At 41.1% G+C, this 23,375-nt stretch overlaps 1 protein-coding gene across 1 annotated transcript; it reads left to right on the top strand.

Moving 5' to 3' along the window:
* The first annotated feature begins 283 nt into the window (after window positions 1–283).
* On the top strand, window positions 284–7,824 carry LOC124404325 ((E3-independent) E2 ubiquitin-conjugating enzyme UBE2O). Its single transcript, XM_046878368.1, has 9 exons — window positions 284–605; window positions 1,166–1,339; window positions 1,474–1,632; window positions 1,752–2,402; window positions 2,495–2,705; window positions 2,794–2,977; window positions 3,104–3,429; window positions 3,531–5,207; window positions 5,350–7,824. Exons 1-9 carry the CDS (start codon window positions 390–392, stop codon window positions 5,745–5,747), a joined length of 3,996 nt encoding a protein of 1,331 aa, XP_046734324.1. The 5' UTR covers window positions 284–389; the 3' UTR covers window positions 5,748–7,824.
* The last annotated feature ends 15,551 nt before the right edge of the window (window positions 7,825–23,375 follow it).

The raw sequence follows: 23,375 nt of genomic DNA, 5'->3' as shown, positions 1-23,375 counted from the left end.
AAACAAACGATTTCGAAACAAAAACAATAGGGAAAAAAGAGGATTGAAAAGGGGCGAAAATTATATAAAAAAAAAAATTTCTCGCGAAGGGCCGAGCGATGAAGGGCAGAGAATGGGTTGCTTGGAATCCTCGAGAATCGCCTAAATCCCGGCGCGCCCGTCTTTAGGGTCAAGGCGCGATCGCTCGGCCATCGTCGGCGGTGAGTGTGCGCCGTAAGGTTGGTTCTGTCATCTGTCGTCGGCTGCAGCCAAAGAGCCAGAGCGATCAGCAGCGATCAGCAAGGCACCGAGCCGACGGCTGACCGTGGAGTGTGTGCGTATGGTGCGTATGTAACCGACCGACCGTCTGAACGAACTAACCCCGGACCGATATAATAAGGATAGAAAACATGGCGGCTAACACGACGATTGAATATTTCTACGAGGACGTTGTCTACCGCGTGGACAAGCGAGGTAACGTTGAGTTCGGAATTGTCATGGGAAACGACGACCCCGACTCGTCGGACGAGAGTTCGGACAACGAGGAGAGTCCGAAGCGTAAAAAGGGGGAAATCCACGCTGTCTGGCACCCTTCCGGCGTCGAAGAACTCGTCAATTCTAAGAAGGTGATAATTCTCAAACGAGCTACTCCTCCCAGCTCTCCTTTCCCCACTTCATTCTATTCTGTCCATCTATCCATATCTCCCTCTCTCTCTCTCTCTCCATCTCTCTCTCTTTCTCCTTCTCCCTTCTTAATGCTACTACCCCTAAATCGGAATCGCTTGCCACCCGATCAATCAACCGGTTCAACCTGCATGTACGATTTACTTACACGTCATAAAATACTGCATATCGTAACGATATACACTTCACTCAATACATATGCCAATTGCCAAAATGAAAAACGGCGCATACGAAATTCCGCATTACCCCGGGCGGTAGTTTTGAATTTCGAACACACCCGGAACGGTCGATCGTATTGTAATACGCTATCGCTAATTCAACCGTAAAATATCGAATGTTTCGCCAGTTTGCTTGACATTATACCTCAACCCTTTTTTTCTTAAGCCTTCCTATTGTCAGGCACTTACTTTGTTTCGCGAATTTGAAATGGATAAAATTTTGCATTCAATTCTTTTCTTTCCACTCCAATCGAATATTCATTCGTCATATAATTTTTTTTTAGGTAAATTTGGCAGACAGGTCATTGATGCCAGGTGACGTTGTACGTCGTATGATTAAGGGAAAGGACACGCAGAGAGGCTACTGTCGAGACATCGAATTAACCGCTTGTGTTCAAGTCATTGGAACTAAACAAGTCTTGACTAATGTTAAAAGTGAGGATTTGGTGCCACTTGAGGTACGTAGCAGTTTGATGTTAGTTCAAGATCAGTTTTTACAGACATTCTATCTAGTGATGTCTGATGTCAATGATAAAGCGAGAATATTTTTTGCAATACGATCTGTCCTAATGTCGAAATTCAACAATTGCAGGAATTTTCCACAGACATAGCCGTATGCATGGATTCTTGGGTTGGTGGGATTAAGATGGTTCATTCCAAACTATGGCTGGCAATGCCAGATGGATCGCGTTGCGTGATAAATGAAATAGACGCCTGTGCTCTGGAACAGTTTGAAGAAAAGCGAGAAAACGTAACGTATAATTCAGCTATGATCTATAGAATGAGCGTCAGACCAATTTCCGAGACTTTGCTAATGCTAATGCTAATGCCAATGCTCACTTTGTACCAACAACCTTTTTTTTATTTTAGGATAACGATTTTCCACATTCCTCCGAATTCTATCCAGGCCAAAGCCTCTGGGGGCCATTGCATTGTCTAGAAGACGCACAATGGATTTTGTGCACTAAGGAATTGAAGGCAAAGAGAAAATTGAAGCCACAAAAAATAACCAAAGTTGTTGTTGAGAAAGTAGAGACTGATTCAATAGGAGTTCACTGGCAGTGCAGAGCGTACTCTAAAGACGGAGCTGGTACGGATCAGGTACAACCAAAGTTTGTAGTGGAGGGTGAAGATCTCAAAAAATTAAAGCTACTCAATGTATTTGAACCTTCGACTCTACAAGTCGGGGATCGTAACTTCTACGTCGTTAAGGAGAGTGAAAATGTAATCAGCCGAGAACAGTGGAGAAAACAGCAAAGAGAAATTTTCAACGTACCAAAGCATGGCCCGCGGAAATCCCGGGTAAACATCAGCATTACCAAACCTATTGACAGTAAACCTGTAATTATGGATCGTCAAACGTCCGAGCGATTGGAGGCTAATTTGGCCAACAATCCTGTCAATAATACGCAAAGTTCTTTGGCAAACAACAGTTTAATGCCACCACCTCAAAATACTACTACAGAAAGTTCCGATGATTGGGATACAGAAGATACAGGGTCACAAAGTGACACAGCTTCGGTTAGTAGGAGAAAATCTATGAGCAAGTTCAACACAGATAGATGTTTTTGTGAGCACAATAAAACCTACCTGCACCTGTGTCAAAATTACAGGTGTCTAGTGGCTGTTCTAGCGTAGCATCGATGGGCAAAAAAAAGAGAGGACCTGCCCTAATGACGAAGGTTCTGAAGAAAAAAAAGTTGTGCAAAGCAAAGAAAAAAGTTGCACCTGTTGCGCTGATACCTGGAACAAAAATAGTCGTGGAAACTTTGTCGACGAGTACAAAAGCAAATGTAGTCTGGCAAGACGGTTCCGTCGAAATTGGTACTGATACACATACTTTCTTTCTCCATATCGAAACTCTATGTCAAGGCATAACACCATATTGACACAAGGTTTATTATTTATTCAGGTATTCCTTCCACCCAGTTGTATCCTATACATCATTTGGATGACCAGGAATTTTTCCCTGGTGACTTTGTCGTCGACCAGAAAGAGGAATCAAGAATGTATGGCGTCGTGCAGAGCGTCGATCATCAAGGCAGAACAGCTAAAGTAAAATGGTTCAGAACATACACTTCAAGCCAAAGTCCTCAGTGAGTAAATTATAAATTATTTGACGCGATTTTTAACAGTGTCCACAACTTCTGAGCCAAGTGATATTTATACTTCAAAATCCACTAGGAGCTTCGATGAATTAACGATGGGATTATTTTCACTAGGCCAACGATGTTACAAGAACGCGAGGTCAGTGTTTATGATCTGAAAGATCATCCCGACTTCCAGTACAGACCTGGTACCTTAGTCATTCGTATAGCGAACTTTGAAGGTGAAGACGCTGGATGTACAGCTGGGCAGGTCCTAGATAATTATCCAGAAGGTCGAGTCAAGGTCTGGTGGGCCGATGGGCATGTCAGTATGTGTTGGCCCCAAGACTTGTACAAGGTTGGGGAATACGACAGTGATGAGGGAGAGCTCTGGGACGATGTATCATCAGAAGCCTCATGGGAAACTGAATCTGAGGATTGCGTTATTGCCGATGCAGACGGTGAAGATCATTTTCGTTTCATTTCGGTCCATTATAAATCTTATTTTACTCAAATACCGCTGGTTAAAATTTTTCACTCTAATAATTTTTCCCACTTTTAGGTACGGAGCAAACAGAGAACATAAAACCAAAGCTAGCTGCTCACATTGAAAAGGCGAGAATTGCAATGTCTCGACTGGAAGAGATTTTCACCCAGAACCCATCTTTACAGACAACTGAGGTGATGAGAAGACTCCTTGAAGTTTACAAAGATTGTAGGTACATGGACAAGCTGATGGGGACATCGTTCTTCCACGAAAGTCATTTCCAAGGACTTTTGGAACGCGTCCGGGAACGAGGCAGGGCTAACGTGGCTCAGAGAATGGCTGATCAAGTAACCAGACTGTTTACACATCAATCAGGAGGATCGGAAACTGACGCCGAACAAGATAACATTGAAAATACGAACATAACTAATACGAACAACCTTCAGACGAGCAATAGCACTTTGAAAATGAAAAATGCTCCAGTGAACGAGGTGGCAGTGTCACCTGGTAGTCCAGATAGTACTGCCAAGAAACAATCGAGTAAAGAAGAAGAGGACGAGATTAATCAACTATTTATTGATATTAACCCAAATCCCGAAGATTCCGGATTATTTTCTGCAGAAAACTCTAAAAAAGAGTCAGGTTCGAGTGAATCCAGCGGAGAATTTCTCCTCAGCGAAGACGTTAACAATGTTGCGGATCGATCGCCAGGTACGGAAAAAACGGAACAAATAAAAGACGAGAACATAGAGAAAGCGATTGCAAGATCTCAAGAACATGTCGCTAGCTCTCACGTTTGTGTGAAATTATGTACACTGATAAAAGCTCAACTGGTGCAAGCTCACGCAGAGGTTTCCAAGAGGTTTGGCTTGTCAAAAATGTCTCTCTCAGATGCCGCGAATAATTCATCCCCGCAAAAAAAACCAAAGGAAGAAGAAGACAAACCAATTGCACCTCTCTCGGAACCCTCCGAAATTTCAATTGACACACCACCACCAGTTTACACAGAAGGCGAAGGTTTCTCAATTGAAGACACTGCTCCTGATAGCCATAAATTCAAATTGACAATGTTCCAACCGACAGACCCCTCGAACTTCTTCAGAACTGTTTCCAAGGAGTTGAAGCTGCTGAGAAACTCATTGCCCCCCGGTATTTGGGTCAAAGGATTTGAAGACAGGATGGATTTGTATTCTGTAATGATTCGAGGGCCCGAAAAGACGCCTTACGAAGACGGTCTCTTCTTGTTCGACTTTCAACTGTCCGCCGATTATCCGGCAGCTCCTCCCTTGTGTCACTACATTTCCTACTGTAGCGATAGACTAAACCCAAACTTGTATGAAGATGGTAAAGTGTGCGTTAGTCTTTTAGGGACTTGGGCAGGACGTGGAACAGAAATATGGACGAGCTCGTCGACTCTGCTGCAAGTTATCGTCTCGATTCAAGGTCTGATCCTTGTTTCTGAGCCCTATTTTAACGAAGCTGGTTATGAAAAACAGAAAGGATCTCAACAAGGCCGTGAAAATTCTAGAATGTACAATGAGATGGTCGTTCTGAAGCTTGTTCAAGCCCAAACAAAACTTCTCCAACACCCACCACTAGTTTTCAAAGAAACGATTATACAACATTTCAAAAGACACGCAAAGAAGTTACTCCAGCGGCTTGATCTGTGGATGGAAATATCTGAGCAACACAATAACCAGCATCCATTGTCGCCGATCACACCTACAACGTTCAAAGAAATAGCCAATTGTGGTAAGTGTCTGAATTATTCAACAGAAACTGTGCAAGATCAGTAGATATATTCGCGTCAGTTGAATTGATTTTAAGGTATTCCAACGTCAGCGACGTTTCGCGAAAATAAATCGTGTGTAATATTTACTTCTTTTCTTTGCAGATGAAAAAATTCTTCCTGAATTTCCTCTAATCCCTGCATCACGCGGATTCTGCATCACGTTGCGAAAAACTTTAGCAACGTTCAAAGAGGTACTTGCAAAAGAAGGGATAATGAGCAGACCTCCCAGTCAGTCGAACAGCGGAAATACGATGGAGTTGAAAATTAGCGCAAGCGAAGTAAATAATGGGGAAAACATATGTGGTGTAAAATCGGATCCTGTGATTAAACAGCCTGAGGCGAAGGCAACAAACGGTACTAAAGAAGTAAAAAAGGTCATATCAAATGATCAGTGCGGTAAGGAAAATTCGCTAAAAAAATCTGAGACCATGTCGACGAGTATTTCTGCAACTACTGTCAGCGAAACGAAAAAAACTACATCCGAGCGTAATACCAGCTAGCCTCAAGGTAAATCTAAATCTTTAGCTTATAAAAATTATACAATTATTCGGTAATATATTAATTAAATGAATAATTATTCTTGAAATCGGTATGTTTATAGTATCTATTTATTAAATGCTAAATATCGTTATGATGCTGTGGTTATAGTTATGCCGGTAAACTTTAAGCGGGTAATTAGGAAATTGACTGTAATTCAACTCATAATACATGACAATTTGCGATCTGTAATAATTTCGGTTATTTTGTGAAATAATGCGTGTAAAAGACAACATGCGTTGTGTAATAATATATTTTGATTCACCATCCTTCGAGTTTGTAGATAAATGACAGAACAAACTGCATGGAAAGCGACCGAAGAGTTAAAGGACACAAAGACGGGTTCATTCTCAAGTATTTATCATAAACGCTGTCGTTGCCATGGAATTTTCGGGATATATTGACAGAGATAAATATTATGCGACCAATCTCTGTAGCCAGTAACTCTTGCAATGATGTCATACAACATTGAATATTCCTACAACAGGTTGTTCGCAAAATTTAGACGCTAACCGAAAGTTTCGAATGTGATTAGCTATACGAAAATAATATTAACTCTAAAAAGAGATTATACCGCAATATGCCAGAGCTAACAAGTTGATTGAATAATATGATAGCTATTGAAACGCTAGAACGTATGTGAGTATATTATTAAATTATAGAACACAGACTCTAATTCTTCTATTTCATTCAGTCATATGCAATCATATGCCATCCACTAATATATGATATTATAAATAAAATAATTAGAGGTAGGCTAGTCTAGTAAAACATTGAGGTAGAAACTTATTGGAAGAGAAAAAATTAACCATTATTAGAGACTAGAAAGAAATAAAGACTAGACACTCTTTATTGAAACATCAAGGTTTCTTTTCTCTCTACGTAATTGCTATTCTCAAACGCATTGTAAGAAAAACGTAAGTTTTCTTTTCCTCAAATGAAATCACTATTTAATATTGCGTTAAAATCATCGACCGCAACCATATTATAAGTTTACCATTTAGATACTTAAAAATTGCTTTAAATTGTAGTACTATTCATGATTATCAATTACCTACATTCACGATATTACGTCAGTATTATTGAAATACCCGTGTGTTATTTTGCGATGTCTTTTTCATTAAGGGTTGCGCATCCGTGAATGTGTCGTTATTTTTTTTATTTATTTATTTGATATTTTTATATTTCTAAACATTGTTCTGTATTGATAAATCGTTCTTGCACCCTGTACAGGTTGTAATTTGTTTCTTCTAGTTGTACTATTATTTCTACTTACTATTATTTCTACTTATTTCCTGTTGATATAAATCCTATATTACACTATATTATACAGAAACGTAATATTGTCCAACATAAGATGGTCTCAGAGGATAAAACTTTCTGCTCAGTAGTGAAAACTATATTTTCAAGTTAGGATATAATTTAGTGTAATTAAATTCGTTCGCATTTGTAGATATATGTTTAATTTAGAGCAGTTTAAACACTGATTTGCCCCTCCTAAGGGAAAAATCAGATTGAAAATATGTACAGAGCAAGTTGTTGATGAAACAAAAAAAAAAGATTGAAAGAAAACGAACTATACGACTCCAGCAAACTAAAGGACATCATGCTTTTTAAGGATATTGTGATCTGGGGAATAATTTTTTTTTGCTATAAAATTGCTACAAAGTTATTTATAAATGTATATCACACCCAGCTTTACAGTACTTCAGAGACGTACTTTTCCTATAACTATTATTTGTCAGGTGTCATGGTGGTGTGGTGTTCCTACATTATCACTATTTTCATCTAGTATTTCGAGAGGAATGTCAACAACAAATTGAAGACAGTTCATTTGTTTTTCTAAACGAAATTATGTAAGAACTACACACAATTCCAAAGATCCTAAAATTATTACTTTATCGTAACTCAAGCCCCCCTTAGGTTGTTTGAATCTATAAACAGAAGGACAGAATTCTGTAAGATGCGTCAAACTTTTCTACTTCTGTCAACTATCGATGGTGCTGTTTATTAAAAGATAAAAGGAAAAACAAACTTTGAAAAAAAAAATACAAAGAAGATGAAGAAGGAAAGAATTTCGTTCATTTTATTGCGAAACGACGGATTTATATTGAATACAGAGAAATTAAAAATATGAAAGAAGAAGTAAAATAAAAATGAGAATATATAGAAGATAAAGTGAATAATACATGAACAAAAGAGAACATACGAAAACGTTGGAACGTGATGTTGGGATGCCTTGTATATGTGCCAGCTATTTATATTATTGTAAACATTACTTGTAAGGCATGAAGCTTCGTTTTCGCTATACATATGTATATGTTTTAATCATAATACTGTTGAAGAAATGATTCATTATCTATACCAACAAATAGTTGGTCCTATGTTATACCGTAACGAAAAAATAACAAAAACAGAAAAAAAATAGTACTCATAACTTGGTATGTATATTACATTGATATATTATTATAAATAAATTATGTAATCTTGATTTTGAATCAATAAAAAGTCACTAAGCAATTAAGTAAATAGATAAAGTGGAATTTGTTATTACCTTTTTCTTTTCTGTTCAACGGAAAAAAATGTCCTATAAATAACCGGTCATTCTATACCTGCCTAAGTTTTCTTAGATATTACTGTGAAAACAATTAAATAATATCCATAAGTCATTTGTCTCATTATAGGAGTCAGTTTTCAAAAATTGGCGCGATTTCGTAGTTCTCGTTTTTGTTTTGTCACAACTGTAATTTTTCGCAAGAAAGGTAATTCCTTCAGAATGTAATGTAATGACCAATGATTTAATCAACGAGAACCATTTTCCGGCCAATAAACGAGCTCAAAACCTAGTAAAATGCGAGACGAAGAATGCTGGTGAATGTGCTACCTATTGCATAGGATAAGGTCAAGAGGGGGGTGTAGTAAGTCACTTTGGGTTTTGTTTTTGAGGCTTATCAGCAAAAACTCGGTCGGTAATCATTCTTATCAGGTTCTGCAGAATGTATGGTAGTCTGCTATTCTCAAGATAATACTCAAACTGAACAATAATAGGAGGTTAGGTAGAAATGGTAGTTTTCTGATACGTGCTCTTTCCACGCTATAGGCTGGAATTTTGTTGGTAGGATATGATTAAGTTTTGCATAAAAGTTTTTGTGCAAAAGTTGAGACGCACTAAATCCAACGCAAGATGCAATTGAACAATTTAAATGATTAAAATTTAAGGATGAACGATGCCACTCATCGTTGACTCGTTGACTGAGGACATAATATTAATTTATACATTCAGCTTCCATGTAACAACTGACGATGAAAATTTAAGCGGCGAATTTTGATTCGAACACATTCGCCGTGTCAGCCGACTGATACAATATACCGCAAGTGTCCCACCGCAAACAACGAATTCGAATCATAAAACAAAATATTTGCAATAACCTTGCCCATTTTTTTTCTTGTTGGAAACGACAAATTATACTAGAAGAATCATACGTTTAGCATGTCGATATTCCGCCCCATTTCAAAGTCGTCGAAATTTTGGCCAAAAATCCAAAGGGGTTAGCCTTACTTTTTGGTGAATTTTTGAGCCGAAAATTTGTCGTCTCGGAATCGATTCGTATGACCCTTTCCGGAGTAAATCGACCCCCAGGTACTCGAAAATCACATGAAAAAGAGCGTAGGACCAACAGCAGAGAAATGAGGACGAAAATAAGCAGTTTATCGCCTGTAACTCTTGATCCATTGCTCGCAGCGTATTGGGACTACGCTTAATCGATTCCTCTCGCAAAATGACGTCGGAATAGTGCCTCACAGAATTAATTGCAGCACTTTTCAAAGTCGTCGAAATTTTGGCCAAAAATCCAAAGGGGTTAGCCTTACTTTTTGGTGAATTTTTGAGCCGGAAATTTGTCGTCTCGGAATCGATTCGTATGACCCTTTCCGGAGTAAATCGACCCCCAGGAACTCAAAAATCACATGAAAAAGAGCGTAGGACCAACAGCAGAGAAATTAGGACGAAAATAAGCAGTTTTTCGCCTGTAACTCTTGATCCATTGCTCGCAGCGTATTGGGACTGCGCTTAATCGATTCCTCTCGCAAAATTACGTCGGAATAGTGCCTCACAGAATTAATTGCAGCACTTTTCAAAGTCGTCGAAATTTTGGCCAAAAATCCAAAGGGGTTAGCCTTACTTTTTGGTGAATTTTTGAGCCGGAAATTTGTCGTCTCGGAATCGATTCGTATGACCCTTTCCGGAGTAAATCGACCCCCAGGAACTCAAAAATCACATGAAAAAGAGCGTAGGACCAACAGCAGAGAAATGAGGACAAAAATAAGCAGTTTTTCGCCTGTAACTCTTGATCCATTGCTCGCAGCGTATTGGGACTGCGCTTAATCGATTCCTCTCGCAAAATTACGTCGGAATAGTGCCTCACAGAATTTATTGCAGCACTTTTCAAAGTCGTCGAAATTTTGGCCAAAAATCCAAAGGGGTTAGCCTTACTTTTTGGTGAATTTTTGAGCCGAAAATTTGTCGTCTCGGAATCGATTCGTATGACCCTTTCCGGAGTAAATCGACCCCCAGGAACTCAAAAATCACATGAAAAAGAGCGTAGGACCAACAGCAGAGAAATTAGGACGAAAATAAGCAGTTTTTCGCCTGTAACTCTTGATCCATTGCTCGCAGCGTATTGGGACTGCGCTTAATCGATTCCTCTCGCAAAATTACGTCGGAATAGTGCCTCACAGAATTAATTGCAGCACTTTTCAAAGTCGTCGAAATTTTGGCCAAAAATCCAAAGGGGTTAGCCTTACTTTTTGGTGAATTTTTGAGCCGGAAATTTGTCGTCTCGGAATCGATTCGTATGACCCTTTCCGGAGTAAATCGACCCCCAGGAACTCAAAAATCACATGAAAAAGAGCGTAGGACCAACAGCAGAGAAAAAAGGACGAAAATAAGCAGTTTTTCGCCTGTAACTCTTGATCCATTGCTCGCAGCGTATTGGGACTGCGCTTAATCGATTCCTCTCGCAAAATTACGTCGGAATAGTGCCTCACAGAATTAATTGCAGCACTTTTCAAAGTCGTCGAAATTTTGGCCAAAAATCCAAAGGGGTTAGCCTTACTTTTTGGTGAATTTTTGAGCCGGAAATTTGTCGTCTCGGAATCGATTCGTATGACCCTTTCCAGAGTAAATCGACCCCCAGGAACTCAAAAATCACATGAAAAAGAGCGTAGGACCAACAGCAGAGAAATTAGGACGAAAATAAGCAGTTTTTCGCCTGTAACTCTTGATCCATTGCTCGCAGCGTATTGGGACTGCGCTTAATCGATTCCTCTCGCAAAATTACGTCGGAATAGTGCCTCACAGAATTAATTGCAGCACTTTTCAAAGTCGTCGAAATTTTGGCCAAAAATCCAAAGGGGTTAGCCTTACTTTTTGGTGAATTTTTGAGCCGGAAATTTGTCGTCTCGGAATCGATTCGTATGACCCTTTCCGGAGTAAATCGACCCCCAGGAACTCAAAAATCACATGAAAAAGAGCGTAGGACCAACAGCAGAGAAATGAGGACGAAAATAAGCAGTTATTCGCCTGTAACTCTTGATCCATTGCTCGCAGCGTATTGGGACTGCGCTTAATCGATTCCTCTCGCAAAATTACGTCGGAATAGTGCCTCACAGAATTAATTGCAGCACTTTTCAAAGTCGTCGAAATTTTGGCCAAAAATCCAAAGGGGTTAGCCTTACTTTTTGGTGAATTTTTGAGCCGAAAATTTGTCGTCTCGGAATCGATTCGTATGACCCTTTCCGGAGTAAATCGACCCCCAGGAACTCAAAAATCACATGAAAAAGAGCGTAGGACCAACAGCAGAGAAATTAGGACGAAAATAAGCAGTTTTTCGCCTGTAACTCTTGATCCATTGCTCGCAGCGTATTGGGACTGCGCTTAATCGATTCCTCTCGCAAAATTACGTCGGAATAGTGCCTCACAGAATTAATTGCAGCACTTTTCCAAGTCGTCGAAATTTTGGCCAAAAATCCAAAGGGGTTAGCCTTACTTTTTGGTGAATTTTTGAGCCGGAAATTTGTCGTCTCGGAATCGATTCGTATGACCCTTTCCGGAGTAAATCGACCCCCAGGAACTCAAAAATCACATGAAAAAAAGCGTAGGACCAACAGCAGAGAAATTAGGACGAAAATAAGCAGTTTTTTGCCTGTAACTCTTGATCCATTGCTCGCAGCGTATTGGGACTGCGCTTAATCGATTCCTCTCGCAAAATTACGTCGGAATAGCGCCTCACAGAATTAATTGCAGCACTTTTCAAAGTCGTCGAAATTTTGGCCAAAAATCCAAAGGGGTTAGCCTTACTTTATGGTGAATTTTTGAGCCGAAAATTTGTCGTCTCGGAATCGATTCGTATGACCCTTTCCGGAGTAAATCGACCCCCAGGAACTCAAAAATCACATGAAAAAGAGCGTAGGACCAACAGCAGAGAAATTAGGACGAAAATAAGCAGTTTTTCGCCTGTAACTCTTGATCCATTGCTCGCAGCGTATTGGGACTGCGCTTAATCGATTCCTCTCGCAAAATTACGTCGGAATAGTGCCTCACAGAATTAATTGCAGCACTTTTCAAAGTCGTCGAAATTTTGGCCAAAAATCCAAAGGGGTTAGCCTTACTTTTTGGTGAATTTTTGAGCCGGAAATTTGTCGTCTCGGAATCGATTCGTATGACCCTTTCCGGAGTAAATCGACCCCCAGGAACTCAAAAATCACATGAAAAAGAGCGTAGGACCAACAGCAGAGAAATGAGGACGAAAATAAGCAGTTTTTCGCCTGTAACTCTTGATCCATTGCTCGCAGCGTATTGGGACTGCGCTTAATCGATTCCTCTCGCAAAATTACGTCGGAATAGTGCCTCACAGAATTAATTGCAGCACTTTTCCAAGTCGTCGAAATTTTGGCCAAAAATCCAAAGGGGTTAGCCTTACTTTTTGGTGAATTTTTGAGCCGGAAATTTGTCGTCTCGGAATCGATTCGTATGACCCTTTCCGGAGTAAATCGACCCCCAGGAACTCAAAAATCACATGAAAAAAAGCGTAGGACCAACAGCAGAGAAATTAGGACGAAAATAAGCAGTTTTTTGCCTGTAACTCTTGATCCATTGCTCGCAGCGTATTGGGACTGCGCTTAATCGATTCCTCTCGCAAAATTACGTCGGAATAGCGCCTCACAGAATTAATTGCAGCACTTTTCAAAGTCGTCGAAATTTTGGCCAAAAATCCAAAGGGGTTAGCCTTACTTTATGGTGAATTTTTGAGCCGAAAATTTGTCGTCTCGGAATCGATTCGTATGACCCTTTCCGGAGTAAATCGACCCCCAGGAACTCAAAAATCACATGAAAAAGAGCGTAGGACCAACAGCAGAGAAATTAGGACGAAAATAAGCAGTTTTTCGCCTGTAACTCTTGATCCATTGCTCGCAGCGTATTGGGACTGCGCTTAATCGATTCCTCTCGCAAAATTACGTCGGAATAGTGCCTCACAGAATTAATTGCAGCACTTTTCAAAGTCGTCGAAATTTTGGCCAAAAATCCAAAGGGGTTAGCCTTACTTTTTGGTGAATTTTTGAGCCGGAAATTTGTCGTCTCGGAATCGATTCGTATGACCCTTTCCGGAGTAAATCGACCCCCAGGAACTCAAAAATCACATGAAAAAGAGCGTAGGACCAACAGCAGAGAAATGAGGACGAAAATAAGCAGTTTTTCGCCTGTAACTCTTGATCCATTGCTCGCAGCGTATTGGGACTGCGCTTAATCGATTCCTCTCGCAAAATTACGTCGGAATAGTGCCTCACAGAATTAATTGCAGCACTTTTCAAAGTCGTCGAAATTTTGGCCAAAAATCCAAAGGGGTTAGCCTTACTTTTTAGTGAATTTTTGAGCCGGAAATTTGTCGTCTCGGAATCGATTCGTATGACCCTTTCCAGAGTAAATCGACCCCCAGGAACTCAAAAATCACATGAAAAAGAGCGTAGGACCAACAGCAGAGAAATTAGGACGAAAATAAGCAGTTTTTCGCCTGTAACTCTTGATCCATTGCTCGCAGCGTATTGGGACTGCGCTTAATCGATTCCTCTCGCAAAATTACGTCGGAATAGTGCCTCACAGAATTAATTGCAGCACTTTTCAAAGTCGTCGAAATTTTGGCCAAAAATCCAAAGGGGTTAGCCTTACTTTTTGGTGAATTTTTGAGCCGAAAATTTGTCGTCTCGGAATCGATTCATATGACCCTTTCCGGAGTAAATCGACCCCCAGGAACTCAAAAATCACATGAAAAAGAGCGTAGGACCAACAGCAGAGAAATTAGGACGAAAATAAGCAGTTTTTCGCCTGTAACTCTTGATCCATTGCTCGCAGCGTATTGGGACTGCGCTTAATCGATTCCTCTCGCAAAATTACGTCGGAATAGTGCCTCACAGAATTAATTGCAGCACTTTTCAAAGTCGTCGAAATTTTGGCCAAAAATCCAAAGGGGTTAGCCTTACTTTTTGGTGAATTTTTGAGCCGAAAATTTGTCGTCTCGGAATCGATTCGTATGACCCTTTCCGGAGTAAATCGACCCCCAGGAACTCAAAAATCACATGAAAAAGAGCGTAGGACCAACAGCAGAGAAATTAGGACGAAAATAAGCAGTTTTTCGCCTGTAACTCTTGATCCATTGCTCGCAGCGTATTGGGACTACGCTTAATCGATTCCTCTCGCAAAATTACGTCGGAATAGTGCCTCACAGAATTAATTGCAGCACTTTTCAAAGTCGTCGAAATTTTGGCCAAAAATCCAAAGGGGTTAGCCTTACTTTTTGGTGAATTTTTGAGCCGAAAATTTGTCGTCTCGGAATCGATTCGTATGACCCTTTCCGGAGTAAATCGACCCCCAGGAACTCAAAAATCACATGAAAAAGGGCGTAGGACCAACAGCAGAGAAATTAGGACGAAAATAAGCAGTTTTTCGCCTGTAACTCTTGATCCATTGCTCGCAGCGTATTGGGACTACGCTTAATCGATTCCTCTCGCAAAATGACGTCGGAATAGTGCCTCACAGAATTGATTGCAGCACTTTTCAAAGTCGTCGAAATTTTGGCCAAAAATCCAAAGGGGTTAGCCTTACTTTTTGGTTAATTTTTGAGCCGGAAATTTGTCGTCTCGGAATCGATTCGTATGACCCTTTCCGAAGTAAATCGACCCCCAGGAACTCAAAAATCACATGAAAAAGAGCGTAGGACCAACAGCAGAGAAATGAGGACGAAAATAAGCAGTTTCTCGCCTGTAACTCTTGATCCATCGCTCGCAGCGTATTGGGACTGCGCTTAATCGATTCCTCTCGCAAAATTACGTCGGAATAGTGCCTCACAGAATTTATTGCAGCACTTTTCAAAGTCGTCGAAATTTTGGCCAAAAATCCAAAGGGGTTAGCCTTACTTTTTGGTGAATTTTTGAGCCAAAAATTTGTCGTCTCGGAATCGATTCGTATGACCCTTTCCGGAGTAAATCGACCCCCAGGAACTCAAAAATCACATGAAAAAGAGCGTAGAACCAACAGCAGAGAAATGAGGACGAAAATAAGCAGTTTTTTGCCTGTAACTCTTGATCCATTGCTCGCAGCGTATTGGGACTGCGCTTAATCGATTCCTCTCGCAAAATTACGTCGGAATAGCGCCTCACAGAATTAATTGCAGCACTTTTCAAAGTCGTCGAAATTTTGGCCAAAAATCCAAAGGGGTTAGCCTTACTTTATGGTGAATTTTTGAGCCGAAAATTTGTCGTCTCGGAATCGATTCGTATGACCCTTTCCGGAGGGAATCGACCCCCAGGAACTCAAAAATCACATGAAAAAGAGCGTAGGACCAACAGCAGAGAAATTAGGACGAAAATAAGCAGTTTTTCGCCTGTAACTCTTGATCCATTGCTCGCAGCGTATTGGGACTGCGCTTAATCGATTTCTCTCGCAAAATTACGTCGGAATAGTGCCTCACAGAATTAATTGCAGCACTTTTCAAAGTCGTCGAAATTTTGGCCAAAAATCCAAAGGGGTTAGCCTCACTTTTTGGTGAATTTTTGAGCCGGAAATTTGTCGTCTCGGAATCGATTCGTATGACCCTTTCCGGAGTAAATCGACCCCCAGGAACTCAAAAATCACATGAAAAAGAGCGTAGGAACAACAGCAGAGAAATTAGGACGAAAATAAGCAGTTTTTCGCCTGTAACTCTTGATCCATTGCTCGCAGCGTATTGGGACTACGCTTAATCGATTCCTCTCGCAAAATGACGTCGGAATAGTGCCTCACAGAATTGATTGCAGCACTTTTCAAAGTCGTCGAAATTTTGGCCAAAAATCCAAAGGGGTTAGCCTTACTTTTTGGTGAATTTTTGAGCCGGAAATTTGTTGTCTCGGAATCGATTCGTATGACCCTTTCCGAAGTAAATCGACCCCCAGGAACTCAAAAATCACATTAAAAAGAGCGTAGGACCAACAGCAGAGAAATGAGGACGAAAATAAGCAGTTTTTTGCCTGTAACTCTTGATCCATTGCTCGCAGCGTATTGGGACTGCGCTTAATCGATTCCTCTCGCAAAATTACGTCGGAATAGTGCCTCACAGAATTTATTGCAGCACTTTTCAAAGTCGTCGAAATTTTGGCCAAAAATCCAAAGGGGTTAGCCTTACTTTTTGGTGAATTTTTGAGCCGAAAATTTGTCGTCTCGGAATCGATTCGTATGACCCTTTCCGGAGTAAATCGACCCCCAGGAACTCAAAAATCACATGAAAAAGAGCGTAGAACCAACAGCAGAGAAATGAGGACGAAAATAAGCAGTTTTTTGCCTGTAACTCTTGATCCATTGCTCGCAGCGTATTGGGACTGCGCTTAATCGATTCCTCTCGCAAAATTACGTCGGAATAGCGCCTCACAGAATTAATTGCAGCACTTTTCAAAGTCGTCGAAATTTTGGCCAAAAATCCAAAGGGGTTAGCCTTACTTTATGGTGAATTTTTGAGCCGAAAATTTGTCGTCTCGGAATCGATTCGTATGACCCTTCCCGGAGTGAATCGACCCCCAGGAACTCAAAAATCACATGAAAAAGAGCGTAGGACCAACAGCAGAGAAATGAGGACGAAAATAAGCAGTTTTTCGCCTGTAACTCTTGATCCATTGCTCGCAGCGTATTGGGACTGCGCTTAATCGATTCCTCTCGCAAAATTACGTCGGAATAGTGCCTCACAGAATTAATTGCAGCACTTTTCAAAGTCGTCGAAATTTTGGCCAAAAATCCAAAGGGGTTAGCCTTACTTTTTGGTGAATTTTTGAGCCGAAAATTTGTCGTCTCGGAATCGATTCATATGACCCTTTCCGGAGTAAATCGACCCCCAGGAACTCAAAAATCACATGAAAAAGAGCGTAGGACCAACAGCAGAGAAATTAGGACGAAAATAAGCAGTTTTTCGCCTGTAACTCTTGATCCATTGCTCGCAGCGTATTGGGACTGCGCTTAATCGATTCCTCTCGCAAAATTACGTCGGAATAGCGCCTCACAGAATTAATTGCAGCACTTTTCAAAGTCGTCGAAATTTTGGCCAAAAATCCAAAGGGGTTAGCCTTACTTTTTGGTGAATTTTTGAGCCGAAAATTTGTCGTCTCGGAATCGATTCGTATGACCCTTTCCGGAGTAAATCGACCCCCAGGAACTCAAAAATCACATGAAAAAGAGCGTAGGACCAACAGCAGAGAAATTAGGACGAAAATAAGCAGTTTTTCGCCTGTAACTCTTGATCCATTGCTCGCAGCGTATTGGGACTGCGCTTAATCGATTCCTCTCGCAAAATTACGTCGGAATAGTGCCTCACAGAATTAATTGCAGCACTTTTCAAAGTCGTCGAAATTTTGGCCAAAAATCCAAAGGGGTTAGCCTTACTTTTTGGTGAATTTTTGAGCCGAAAATTTGTCGTCTCGGAATCGATTCGTATGACCCTTTCCGGAGTAAATCGACCCCCAGGAACTCAAAAATCACATGAAAAAGAGCGTAGGACCAACAGCAGAGAAATTAGGACGAAAATAAGCAGTTTTTCGCCTGTAACTCTTGATCCATTGCTCGCAGCGTATTGGGACTACGCTTAATCGATTCCTCTCGCAAAATTACGTCGGAATAGTGCCTCACAGAATTAATTGCAGCACTTTTCAAAGTCGTCGAAATTTTGGCCAAAAATCCAAAGGGGTTAGCCTTACTTTTTGGTGAATTTTTGAGCCGAAAATTTGTCGTCTCGGAATCGATTCGTATGACCCTTTCCGGAGTAAATCGACCCCCAGGAACTCAAAAATCACATGAAAAAGGGCGTAGGACCAACAGCAGAGAAATTAGGACGAAAATAAGCAGTTTTTCGCCTGTAACTCTTGATCCATTGCTCGCAGCGTATTGGGACTACGCTTAATCGATTCCTCTCGCAAAATGACGTCGGAATAGTGCCTCACAGAATTGATTGCAGCACTTTTCAAAGTCGTCGAAATTTTGGCCAAAAATCCAAAGGGGTTAGCCTTACTTTTTGGTTAATTTTTGAGCCGGAAATTTGTCGTCTCGGAATCGATTCGTATGACCCTTTCCGAAGTAAATCGACCCCCAGGAACTCAAAAATCACATGAAAAAGAGCGTAGGACCAACAGCAGAGAAATGAGGACGAAAATAAGCAGTTTCTCGCCTGTAACTCTTGATCCATCGCTCGCAGCGTATTGGGACTGCGCTTAATCGATTCCTCTCGCAAAATTACGTCGGAATAGTGCCTCACAGAATTTATTGCAGCACTTTTCAAAGTCGTCGAAATTTTGGCCAAAAATCCAAAGGGGTTAGCCTTACTTTTTGGTGAATTTTTGAGCCAAAAATTTGTCGTCTCGGAATCGATTCGTATGACCCTTTCCGGAGTAAATCGACCCCCAGGAACTCAAAAATCACATGAAAAAGAGCGTAGAACCAACAGCAGAGAAATGAGGACGAAAATAAGCAGTTTTTTGCCTGTAACTCTTGATCCATTGCTCGCAGCGTATTGGGACTGCGCTTAATCGATTCCTCTCGCAAAATTACGTCGGAATAGCGCCTCACAGAATTAATTGCAGCACTTTTCAAAGTCGTCGAAATTTTGGCCAAAAATCCAAAGGGGTTAGCCTTACTTTATGGTGAATTTTTGAGCCGAAAATTTGTCGTCTCGGAATCGATTCGTATGACCCTTTCCGGAGGGAATCGACCCCCAGGAACTCAAAAATCACATGAAAAAGAGCGTAGGACCAACAGCAGAGAAATTAGGACGAAAATAAGCAGTTTTTCGCCTGTAACTCTTGATCCATTGCTCGCAGCGTATTGGGACTGCGCTTAATCGATTTCTCTCGCAAAATTACGTCGGAATAGTGCCTCACAGAATTAATTGCAGCACTTTTCAAAGTCGTCGAAATTTTGGCCAAAAATCCAAAGGGGTTAGCCTCACTTTTTGGTGAATTTTTGAGCCGGAAATTTGTCGTCTCGGAATCGATTCGTATGACCCTTTCCGGAGTAAATCGACCCCCAGGAACTCAAAAATCACATGAAAAAGAGCGTAGGAACAACAGCAGAGAAATTAGGACGAAAATAAGCAGTTTTTCGCCTGTAACTCTTGATCCATTGCTCGCAGCGTATTGGGACTACGCTTAATCGATTCCTCTCGCAAAATGACGTCGGAATAGTGCCTCACAGAATTGATTGCAGCACTTTTCAAAGTCGTCGAAATTTTGGCCAAAAATCCAAAGGGGTTAGCCTTACTTTTTGGTGAATTTTTGAGCCGGAAATTTGTTGTCTCGGAATCGATTCGTATGACCCTTTCCGAAGTAAATCGACCCCCAGGAACTCAAAAATCACATTAAAAAGAGCGTAGGACCAACAGCAGAGAAATGAGGACGAAAATAAGCAGTTTTTTGCCTGTAACTCTTGATCCATTGCTCGCAGCGTATTGGGACTGCGCTTAATCGATTCCTCTCGCAAAATTACGTCGGAATAGTGCCTCACAGAATTTATTGCAGCACTTTTCAAAGTCGTCGAAATTTTGGCCAAAAATCCAAAGGGGTTAGCCTTACTTTTTGGTGAATTTTTGAGCCAAAAATTTGTCGTCTCGGAATCGATTCGTATGACCCTTTCCGGAGTAAATCGACCCCCAGGAACTCAAAAATCACATGAAAAAGAGCGTAGAACCAACAGCAGAGAAATGAGGACGAAAATAAGCAGTTTTTTGCCTGTAACTCTTGATCCATTGCTCGCAGCGTATTGGGACTGCGCTTAATCGATTCCTCTCGCAAAATTACGTCGGAATAGCGCCTCACAGAATTAATTGCAGCACTTTTCAAAGTCGTCGAAATTTTGGCCAAAAATCCAAAGGGGTTAGCCTTACTTTATGGTGAATTTTTGAGCCGAAAATTTGTCGTCTCGGAATCGATTCGTATGACCCTTCCCGGAGTGAATCGACCCCCAGGAACTCAAAAATCACATGAAAAAGAGCGTAGGACCAACAGCAGAGAAATGAGGACGAAAATAAGCAGTTTTTCGCCTGTAACTCTTGATCCATTGCTCGCAGCGTATTGGGACTGCGCTTAATCGATTCCTCTCGCAAAATTACGTCGGAATAGTGCCTCACAGAATTAATTGCAGCACTTTTCAAAGTCGTCGAAATTTTGGCCAAAAATCCAAAGGGGTTAGCCTTACTTTTTGGTGAATTTTTGAGCCGAAAATTTGTCGTCTCGGAATCGATTCGTATGACCCTTTCCGGAGTAAATCGACCCCCAGGAACTCAAAAATCACATGAAAAAGGGCGTAGGACCAACAGCAGAGAAATTAGGACGAAAATAAGCAGTTTTTCGCCTGTAACTCTTGATCCATTGCTCGCAGCGTATTGGGACTGCGCTTAATCGATTCCTCTCGCAAAATTACTTCGGAATAGTGCCTCACAGAATTGATTGCAGCACTTTTCAAAGTCGTCGAAATTTTGGCCAAAAATCCAAAGGGGTTAGCCTTACTTTTTGGTGAATTTTTGAGCCGAAAATTTGTCGTCTCGGAATCGATTCGTATGACCCTTTCCGGAGTAAATCGACCCCCAGGAACTCAAAAATCACATGAAAAAGAGCGTAGGACCAACAGCAGAGAAATTAGGACGAAAATAAGCAGTTTTTCGCCTGTAACTCTTGATCCATTGCTCGCAGCGTATTGGGACTACGCTTAATCGATTCCTCTCGCAAAATTACGTCGGAATAGTGCCTCACAGAATTAATTGCAGCACTTTTCAAAGTCGTCGAAATTTTGGCCAAAAATCCAAAGGGGTTAGCCTTACTTTTTGGTGAATTTTTGAGCCGAAAATTTGTCGTCTCGGAATCGATTCGTATGACCCTTTCCGGAGTAAATCGACCCCCAGGAACTCAAAAATCACATGAAAAAGAGCGTAGAACCAACAGCAGAGAAATGAGGACGAAAATAAGCAGTTTTTCGCCTGTAACTCTTGATCCATTGCTCGCAGCGTATTGGGACTGCGCTTAATCGATTCCTCTCGCAAAATTACGTCGGAATAGCGCCTCACAGAATTAATTGCAGCACTTTTCAAAGTCGTCGAAATTTTGGCCAAAAATCCAAAGGGGTTAGCCTTACTTTTTGGTGAATTTTTGAGCCGAAAATTTGTCGTCTCGGAATCGATTCGTATGACCCTTTCCGGAGTAAATCGACCCCCAGGAACTCAAAAATCACATGAAAAAGAGCGTAGGACCAACAGCAGAGAAATTAGGACGAAAATAAGCAGTTTTTCGCCTGTAACTCTTGATCCATTGCTCGCAGCGTATTGGGACTGCGCTTAATCGATTCCTCTCGCAAAATTACGTCGGAATAGCGCCTCACAGAATTAATTGCAGCACTTTTCAAAGTCGTCAAAATTTTGGCCAAAAATCCAAAGGGGTTAGCCTTACTTTTTGGTGAATTTTTGAGCCGAAAATTTGTCGTCTCGGAATCGATTCGTATGACCCTTTCCGGAGTAAATCGACCCCCAGGAACTCAAAAATCACATGAAAAAGAGCGTAGGACCAACAGCAGAGAAATTAGGACGAAAATAAGCAGTTTTTCGCCTGTAACTCTTGATCCATTGCTCGCAGCGTATTGGGACTGCGCTTAATCGATTCCTCTCGCAAAATTACGTCGGAATAGCGCCTCACAGAATTAATTGCAGCACTTTTCAAAGTCGTCAAAATTTTGGCCAAAAATCCAAAGGGGTTAGCCTTACTTTTTGGTGAATTTTTGAGCCGAAAATTTGTCGTCTCGGAATCGATTCGTATGACCCTTTCCGGAGTAAATCGACCCCCAGGAACTCAAAAATCACATGAAAAAGAGCGTAGGACCAACAGCAGAGAAATGAGGACGAAAATAAGCAGTTTTTCGCCTGTCACTCTTGATCCATTGCTCGCAGCGTATTGGGACTGCGCTTAATCGATTCCTCTCGCAAAATTACGTCGGAATAGTGCCACACAGAAATAATTGCAGCACTTTTCAAAGTCGTCGAAATTTTGCCAAAAATCCAAAGGGGTTAGCCTTAATTTTTGGTGAATTTTTGAGCCGAAAATTTGTCGTCTCGGAATCGATTCGTATGACCCTTTCCGGAGTAAATCGACCCCCACGAACTCAAAAATCACATGACAAAGAGCGTAGGACCAACAGCAGAGAAATGAGGACGAAAATAAGCAGGTTTTCGCCTGTAACTCTTGATCCATTGCTCGCAGCGTATTGGGACTGCGCTTAATCGATTCCTCTCGCAAAATTACGTCGGAATATTGCCTCACAGAATGAATTGCAGCACTTTTCAAATTCGTCGAAATTTTGGTTCAAAATCCAGAGGGGTTAGCCTCACTTGTTGGTGAATTTTTGAGCCGAAAATTATTTTGATCTCTTGATCCATTGCTCGCAGCGTATTGGGACTGCGCTCAATTGATTCCTCTCGCAAAATTACGTTGGAATAGTGCCTGACAGAATTGGTGCTAAATACTCACGATTCGGGTGCTTTGAACCGTTTGTTGATAGTCAATTGTTCGTACAACATGCCACTACGCACAAATCCCGCCACAGTCCGTTATCCTTATCAACTCTCCTATCTATAGCAACACCGTGGTAGCCCAAAAGTGTGTTCCGAAACAAACTGCCAACGCTACAAACTCCCTAGGACAGAGGCAAAGCTACCCACAACCCTGACAGCGCAAAAGAGATAAAAGATGGTTGACAATACTGGAAGTTTATTTCGGAACGTAGCCTAAGTAGCCGACGTTAGCCGTTGACTGAAGAGCGATATACCTACATACATTTTTAGATAGATTCTGAGGATTCTGATACGTCCGATAACCCCAGAAATTTTACGACCAACGGTGTTGGACGCTTAGGTTGGATGAGCCTTGTGGGTCGAAAGATTTCTAGGGATATCGAACGTGTCAGAATCCATCTAACAATACGTTACTGTATGAATGTGTGTACAATACGTGTACCCTTATTAGTAATATACTTCATCCTTCTACATGGA

This window comes from Diprion similis, chromosome 3 (assembly GCF_021155765.1).
Source record: "Diprion similis isolate iyDipSimi1 chromosome 3, iyDipSimi1.1, whole genome shotgun sequence".
In the NCBI taxonomy this organism is placed as follows: Eukaryota; Metazoa; Arthropoda; class Insecta; order Hymenoptera; family Diprionidae; genus Diprion; species Diprion similis.
The sequence above is the reverse complement of the archived record's forward strand: the minus strand, read 5'-3'. Positions and strand labels throughout refer to the sequence as shown.